Below are 8,743 nucleotides of genomic sequence, written 5' to 3' on the forward strand. Positions count from 1 at the left end.
GTTGGGGCCACGGATGGAACTAAACGCTGACAATATTCTGACCACAAACGTTTGGCATCACAGAATTATGTCTTCTTCTCAATAATTGTCTGAATTCTGACTCGGGTTTTGTCTTCTTGCCATTCGAGCAATCTTGAGTGTCGAGGAACTCTAACATAAAATGGTGTAGTAAATGTAAGAATCGACCAGTTGCCTATTTGTATCTATCATCGATAAAGAGACAGAATGATTAGCCAATGAAAGTATGTCAGTTGTAGATATCCCAGTTGTTCTTCCCCAGGTAGAGCCTCCCCCAGTTTCCTGCCATAACCTTGTCAGTGGATGCATGTAGCCTGCAACTCTTCTTCTATATTATCATGAAATAAACAAGGAAACCAACCTTAGATTCTATATCAGTAGCTAGCATCCATGAGCAGGTTTATTGCAATGAATAGGAGACAATTTGGATTCCTCCACTGCAGCTGGCTTTATCGATTATGGAGATGATACTGAAACCAAAATCGGAATTAGCTGTTACAATTTAAATCGATACGTGGGTAGACACTAAGCTGCTACTGTTACTGCATGCTAAATTGTGATCCTGTCACCGACATTTTGCTTCCTGTGGGCAACATTGATGAAGCTCAATCAAGATGAGCAGATACACTGTATTGTCCATTATTAATCCTATTAGCATCTTATAATGTCATTCATTTCATCCATACAAAGTGTTCATTATAATTCAAAATTTTCCTAAAACCGTGGCTCTCTTTATCTAATATTTCTGATGAAAATAAGATTTTTTTTTTGTGGTAATTCAGTATCAAATTTAGTTATTGCATTCATAGAAAGCATTACATGGCACCATCTCAGCCCCTTTTGTTAGGAGAAATGAAACGTTGCCAGGCGACGAGTAAATCCTTTCCATGCACATAGTATTACTACATTGGGTTTCACTCGCTCAATACGGACGTGCGTCGGTCTATCGGACGGCTGTGATGACACCGATCAAAGGCAGAGACGGTCTTGATCGTTTCAACCCTATTCAGTCACCCTCATGAGACCATTCTACCCCCCCCCCATTTGGGCCCGACAAGCCGTCCCCAGTGGAAAGGAGCTAGAGGTAGTTTGGTCTTTTCACGTTGTTGCGCCGCGTCGCTGCTATGAAACTCCCCGTTCCTCTCCTTCGGTCTCTTCGATGAACCAGGTTGCGTGGTGTTGCCTCCCTGTCAGGCAATGCAGAAGCATGATGCGGAGATCGCACTCTGAGCTAGGAGTCGGCCGGAAGCCCAACAAGCTCGCCGGAAGAGGGTGCCACCGGAAACACGTCGAGGACGGGTAGACGCCGCCCATCGTCGTCATCGCCCCCAACTTGTTCCTCTGCTTTTGTGTTGCTTTTGGTGGTAGTAGCTGGAAGGGTTCATATAGATGGAGGAGGTACCGCCGCCGCTGCCGTCGTCGGAAGGCCGTAGTGTTCTCCACGGGCGTTACGAGCTTGGACGGGTCATCGGGCAGGGCAGCTTCGCGAAGGTGCACCTCGCGCGGGACCTCCGCACCGGGAAGAACGTGGCCATGAAGGTTGTGGGCAAGGAGAAGATCGTGCAGGTGGGCATGATAGAGCAGGTGAAGCGCGAGATCTCGGTCATGAAGATGGTCCGCCACCCCAACGTCGTGGAGCTCCACGAGGTGATGGCCACCCGCTCCAAGATCTACTTCGCCATGGAGCTCGTCCGCGGGGGCGAGCTTTTCGCCAAGGTCGCCTGCTCCGGGAGGCTCCGGGAGGGCGCTGCCCGCCACTACTTCCGCCAGCTCGTCTCCGCCGTCGATTTCTGCCACGGGCGCAGCGTCTACCACCGCGACCTCAAGCTGGAGAACCTCCTCCTGGACGAGCAGGGGAACCTCAAGATCGCCGACTTCGGGCTCAGTGCCTTCGCCGACCACGTTCGGCAGGACGGGCTCCTTCACACCGCCTGCGGCACGCCGGCGTACGTTGCCCCGGAGGTGTTCGGCAAGAAGGGCTACGACGGGGCCAAGGCCGATCTCTGGTCCTGCGGCGTCATCCTCTTCGTCCTCCTCGCGGGGTTTCTGCCGTTCCAAGACGACAACCTCCTCGCCATGTACAAGAAGATCCGCCGCGGCGACTTCCGCTGCCCGCCGTGGTTCTCGTCCGACGCCCGAAGGCTCATGATCAGGCTGCTCGATCCGAACTCCAACTCTAGAATCACCGTCGAGAAGCTCATGGAGACACCGTGGTTCAACAAGTCTTCCCTACCCAAGGGGGTGCGTGGGCCGGAAGCGGCGGCGGGGACCGCAGAGGAGACGGGCGACAAAGAATGTGCAGGGAAAGAAGGGGAGGAGCCCGAGCGGCTGAACGCGTTCCATCTGATATCGTTCTCGGAGGGGTTCGACCTCTCGCCGCTGTTCGTGGGAGGGGAAAGGAGGGAGGAGGAGATGAGGTTCGCGACGAGGGAGCCGGCGAGCGGGATAGTGTCGAGGCTGGAGGGTGTAGCGGCGAGAGCAGCAGGGAAGTACCGGGTGACGAAGAGCAGTGCGACCGGAGTGAGGCTGGAAGGGGAGGGGCGGGGCAGGAAGGGGAAGCTCGCGGTCGCCGCGGACATCTTCAGCGTGGCCTCGTCGGTGCTGGTGGTGGCGGTCAGGAAGGACGGCGGCGACACCCTGGAGTACCAGAAGTTCTGCAGCGACGAACTCCGCCCTGCGCTCAAGGATATCATGTGGGCTTCATCTGATGGCCAGACCGCTACAGGTTAATTGTATCTGGAACTATGGAAGCTCACTTCATCTCTCTCTCTCTCTCTCTCTCGTTTCATGATTTGTTCTTGTAAGCGACTGGTTTCAGCTTTCTCTCTCGTGCTCTTTCTGCTGTGTTCAGTGGTTGTGGAAGATGATCCGCTGGTGTAGAAATCGTTCCACTTTTTCTACTTTTCAGTATCACTGCTTCAATTATTTTAACCACAAAGCAAACAACAGCATCTCTCTGAGGGAGAACAGTATCCAGCAAGCATAGAAGAAACAAGAACAGGGGGAATCCATGGTTCTGTTAACTGAGCCATGTCGATGAGCTGAAGAAGCCACCAAGGAAGCTTCACTGAGGTGGATGGAGGTTCAAAAAATGACGCAAGACCTCTACACACACATCTTACCGTCTCCTCTCTACTCTCAAACTCATGTAGACTACAAAACATGATAGGTAGAGGATTACACTACGAGCACTTAATCATTGCGTGGCAACACATCATCGATTGGTCGACTGTCACGGACAACGTCGGGCACATGTGGCCGACGAACGGATTAGTAGACGCGTAATCAAACGGAGTTCTCCTGGTATTAGAACGAGTTTTGAGTCAGAAATTTTTTTGATAAGATTCGATCATGAACAATTCGATATCGAGTTTAAAAGATTACTCATATATGATGAATATTACGATGAATAAAGGTGCGAATATGAGATATTCGTGAAGATTCAATATCATTTGATAATTAGATAGAGATTCAATATTCAAGGGTAAAGCTGCATGTACCTCTATAATTAGAAAAAATCTCATGGTTTATAGGCTAGAACTTTTGATGATTGCCCCTTCTATTCTCCTCAACCTCCTTTTCTCCTCCTTGGCTCCGGTAGCCTAGTGGTGCGCATAAAAAGGGAGATCCTATAACAATCCGAGGAGTGTTCTCACTGCTTCTACCGTGTGAATCATCACTAAAGAGGAGTATGTGAGTCCTCCTTCATCCTCTCCATTGGATCTAAAAATTTCAGAGATATATGATCTCCTTAGGTAATACTTTTCACATGATACATTCGATTTTTTTGATTGCATGAATCATCGTATAACAACCAAGTACATAACTTTAGGAAATCTGATTTTGTTTTTGTTTTCTGCTGAGCATGAGATGCTGATCCATGATTTTCCAATAGTTAGGAATGCCTATAACTTATTTTTTACACCATCAACACCCTCGGTTGGATTCAAATCATTATTCCAGCTTAAACAATGAGAATGTGCACTCACAAAATAAGATTTTATATTTGCATAAGTATTTTTAAAGTTCTAATTAGATTCAAATTAATTAGAAAGTTATGAATTAAAATATAATATTTTTAGTAAATTAAGAATTATTTATTTTATAAACATCTCATGTATTTTAATATTTTATTAAAGGATTATTTGACTCAAAAAATTAAATTCTTATATTTATTTTTCTCACATAATATTGATATATAAGTAGAGTACCTCGACAATCATGTGATAGACATCTCATCGTATAGCCGATACCTCGGTATAATATTAAATGCATTGAAAGTTATCACATTCCTAATTCGATCATAATTATTGACATTTATTGTGGGAGTAATTGTATTCAGAATTTGCTATAAAAAGACTCCTCAAGTATACGAGGAATAAACTATATCTCTCAAAAGTGCAAGTTAAATAATTCAAATCATCACATAATTTTTACAAGATTCACCTCAGCATAATAGTGGAAGGACCAGCTTCCAATCAATATCTAATTCAAACAACTAAAAATATATTTATAATATTCATGTTATGATTTATTCTTTGATTGATAATTCTTGATATATTCTAGTAAACTTTCGTAAATTTCCTTCAAACGTCGTTTGATGGAAAGATGTCTTACTCAGGTAATTGAAGTCCATAAATAAATTCTTATAAGCATAAGTCTATGGTGTGTTAGCCCATTAATGAATGAAAACCTCAAGCCCGCTAAGAAGCTAAGGTTGAGAAACGGGTCGAATACACACGAGATTTAAACCAAACCCATTAGGCAAAGAGGCTTATAATATCTATTTTGGCCTCCTCCAACTCAAAATAAAGTTGGGATATAAAATCTAACTAATCCTCCATTTGCAAAAAAAGAAAAAGAAAAAAAGATAGCAATAGTTTTTCCTTAACACCTATCTTAATGAATACATTATGAAAATGTAGTTAATATCATATATAGATATTAATTATAGATATCCTAAACAATATCATTTTTGGGATTATATGGGTTTGGGATGAGATGGAATGATACTATTTTAACTATTTGATGTCAGTTACATATATGTCCTATCGTCGTTATACTATGCATAAAGTCATATCTTTGATTAAATAAAAAAATAAATATTTTTATTTATCATTTATAATAACATCTTTTCTTCATACCATTAATTATAGCTATTTTAACTTTTCTAACCATAACATACACTCATTTTATTTAAAATAAATCTTGTGAATGAAAATATTTTTTCTTAATCTTTCTTATTAAACTTGTATATTAATTTCAGCAACAATAAACTCTGTATATATGTCGTTCCTTTAATAAAATATTTTTGATCTAATAACTATTTCATGAAATTTTTATTTAAATATAAAGATAACTTGATGATCACATTTACACCTCTATCAATTTTAGCCTCTATACTTTCATCCATATCTTCATCTTATTAAATATTTGCTCTAATATATTTAATTTTTTTACATAATAAAATTTATTATCGAATACTTTATTCTAATCCTAATATTACCTAGATCACATCTCCTATATCTAATCTTGATCCTACTTAATTTAAATATTTTATGTCGTTTTATATTTATCTCCATAACATAAGTTTATAATTAATTTATTTAAATTCTCATTAACTAATATCAATAACGAATAAAATATAACATGATATTGGGATCGACATTCGCGATATTTCTTCGATCATATTTTTTTAATTATCAAAGCTGATCAAATCTTGATTCGATCAAAGGAAGTGACCCAACTATGTTAGGTTGCTACCTCTCGTGCTCATTAGAACTATGAGAGTTATCTTCTTTTTTTTTTTTCTTTTCTTCTCTTTATTATTGTATGATTATATTCAATACTTTAAGATTGTACTAATGGAACAGTTAAAAGGTCTCATCTCTGTGCAAACCAAATCAGTACCACTGGTCGAGCATTTCACCGAAGGTTGCCTTTCTTGATGGGTTTGTCAACTCAAAAATTCCAACAAGAAAACATATTGTGATGTGACCTACATTTATGGGTCTCCCATATCAACCAAACTTTGTTGGAGTGGTTCGATCAACGTAAATATATCATGGTCCATAAACTTATTATGGCAAGCATAATTGGTGTGATCGGTCTCTCTCCTTTTTCATGTGTTCATAGTTATAAAAATGAGTACATTTTAATTATAAACAATGCTTTCTTTATGAGAAATTTATTTTAATTTATTTTTTTCTTTGATCCGAGAAAGAACGAAGTAATCGATACAATCATTCGAAACACAGTATAGTAATCGGTAATTATCGAAAACGATTATATCTTTTGATTATTTGTCGGGTTTCTTTTTTTCTTGATAAATTGCTCAAAATGCTACCAAGAGAGTATTTCTCAAGATTAATCCGAATTCTTATAAGAGGTGATGCAAAACTGTGGTGAGTCTTACACACGAGAGGGTTGTGAGAGGCCACACAATCCTTTAGATAAGGATGATTCTATGCAACAACATGAACACAATACAATGTGGTTGGTGCACCATCTCCTTTCAGAGATTATGTTTGATCACATCAAGGAAAAATGAGAGGAGTAAAGGCATGATAAAGTAGAGAAGAGCCCAAGAGAAACAAAGAGAAGAAAAAGGGAAAGACACTCCAAAATAAAATAAAATAAAAACACCTTTTTTTTTCTCTTTATTTAGATGGAAAAAAATAAGAAGACAAACAACACTCTAAATTCTTCCCTTCCAACTCTTTGGAGGAATAGAAGAGTTGGTCACCAAATTGGTTACTATGATTATTAACTCTTTCATGAGCTATTGTCCTTCTAGCAAAAAAGCAAATGAAGATTTGTTTAGATTTATTAATTTAAATTTTAAAATGAAATTATTATATACAAGTTGTATTTTATTTTATTTTTGGGGTGGTGGAGCAAAGCCATCTACCTTAATAATGGTCACTTTCATGATTATTTATAAAAAGGAAGTTCCAAAATTTAGGGATGGCTGTCTGAGTCTCTTTCTATCTTTTGGAATCTTAAATCTTTGGTGAGAGCAATAGGTGAACAACAAATGGATAATTCCAACAATTATAATTACTCTACACAAAAATAGAATCCAACAACAAGTCCCAACTGTTTTGGATCACTCATATGAATGTTTTTATCTATCATCCAACTATCAACAAAACAATATTATTAGAATCTTCATGGAGGAAATAAATCAGCATGCTAGCCTTAGTCTCAAGTGGAATAAATATTGTACATACATTATTTGTTGAACTTTGAAGATAAAGTTGTTCTTGAGGTTTGCTAGCATTAGTTTTAATAGCTGGTATTACTGAGGCTGATATGCCATCAATGTCTAAAATTGAAGATTGTGTTGGCTGTATGGTCACTTGAGAGACAAAATTTATGACAGAAAAAAAGGTGCAAATAATGGTTAGGTTAGGTTTCAGCTGAACTTACAAAAGGTTCTACAAGTGTTATGTTGATAAGCACTGAAAACCTAATTGTGGTTGAACAAAGAAAGGGACCAACAAAATGATTAACATAATAATAACAGTCAGTTAGGTTACAATAATATCATGCCATGGTGGTTTTCTTGTTTGTGTATAAAACATGGATTTTTAACTCAAACATAAATATATATTATTTTTAAGACAACTTAATAAGACATTAAGTATGCAATCAATAGTTCAGTACTAATAATAATAATAATAATAATAATAATAATAATAATAATAATTAGTCTTGTTGTCTGAACTCAACTTGTCTTACCGTCTTCGATCATTACTTATTTTTTGAGTCATTGTACTTTTTTGCACTTAGTCTTACAAAGTATGAGTTTGTTGGTCGTTTGTTCGATCATATATTTCATTATAGTTATATAGTTTACTATATTTTAATATTTATATCTTATTTAAAAAAACAAAACCATCCATATTTTCGTGGAATTCTTGATAATATTATTTTTATTTAAACCTTCTATTTTCATAAACCATCATCCCATCTATTTAAGCCTTCTATTCTTGATAATAGTTATGAGTAGAATACATTTATATAAATAAAAATAAATAGATATTCTCGATAATTTACTCGGTCGAAATCTCATATAATTTTTAAAAGTAATTTTTGCCCATATTTGAAGTTTCGAAAGAACGTCTCCATTACCAAAAGTCAGCACACGCAAACACAAAGTCAATGTTGAACCAAAGGGACAAATCGTATCGTGGGACCCACGTGGCCTCCTAATTAGTCTTACTGGGGGTCGGGAAAGAGCGGTAACAAATAATAATAAGCGACCGGCAATTCGTACCTGTAATCCGCACAGTGACGCAGTCCCATCCGCTCATCACGGCACCGGCATTAGCGGGGCCCATCGACACCCCTTCTTCCCCCTGATCGACACGTACGCCCCCTAATCCACAGCCTCTTTTATTTTTATTTTTATTTAATTTAATTTAATTTAATTTTATAGACAATAAATGAAGAAGGTTAGATTTAACTTCAGAATGTTATTAAAAAAATCATCAAAATTTTTACTAATTAAATTAATTGACACCTTCTAAAACTATAATATATAGGATAACTAAATATATTATTATTATTATTATTATTATTATTATTAGTATTATTATTATTATTATTATCAGACTAGATAAATATGACATGTCATAATCAAATTAAAACCCTTTGTTACTGTATCCCACAACTCCCAACCCTCCTATTTACTCAAATTACATCTTCGCTTCGTTTGTTA

At 38.2% G+C, this 8,743-nt stretch overlaps 1 protein-coding gene across 1 annotated transcript; it reads left to right on the forward strand.

Moving 5' to 3' along the window:
- Nucleotides 1-1,075: 1,075 nt before the first annotated feature.
- LOC103990570 (CBL-interacting protein kinase 6-like) lies at nucleotides 1,076-2,918 on the forward strand. Its single transcript, XM_009409758.3, has one exon. The coding sequence runs from the start codon at nucleotides 1,408-1,410 to the stop codon at nucleotides 2,746-2,748; it is 1,341 nt and encodes a 446-aa protein (XP_009408033.2). The 5' UTR covers nucleotides 1,076-1,407; the 3' UTR covers nucleotides 2,749-2,918.
- Nucleotides 2,919-8,743: the final 5,825 nt, after the last annotated feature.

Source organism: Musa acuminata, chromosome BXJ1-7 (assembly GCF_036884655.1).
Source record: "Musa acuminata AAA Group cultivar baxijiao chromosome BXJ1-7, Cavendish_Baxijiao_AAA, whole genome shotgun sequence".
Lineage (NCBI taxonomy): Eukaryota > Viridiplantae > Streptophyta > Magnoliopsida > Zingiberales > Musaceae > Musa > Musa acuminata.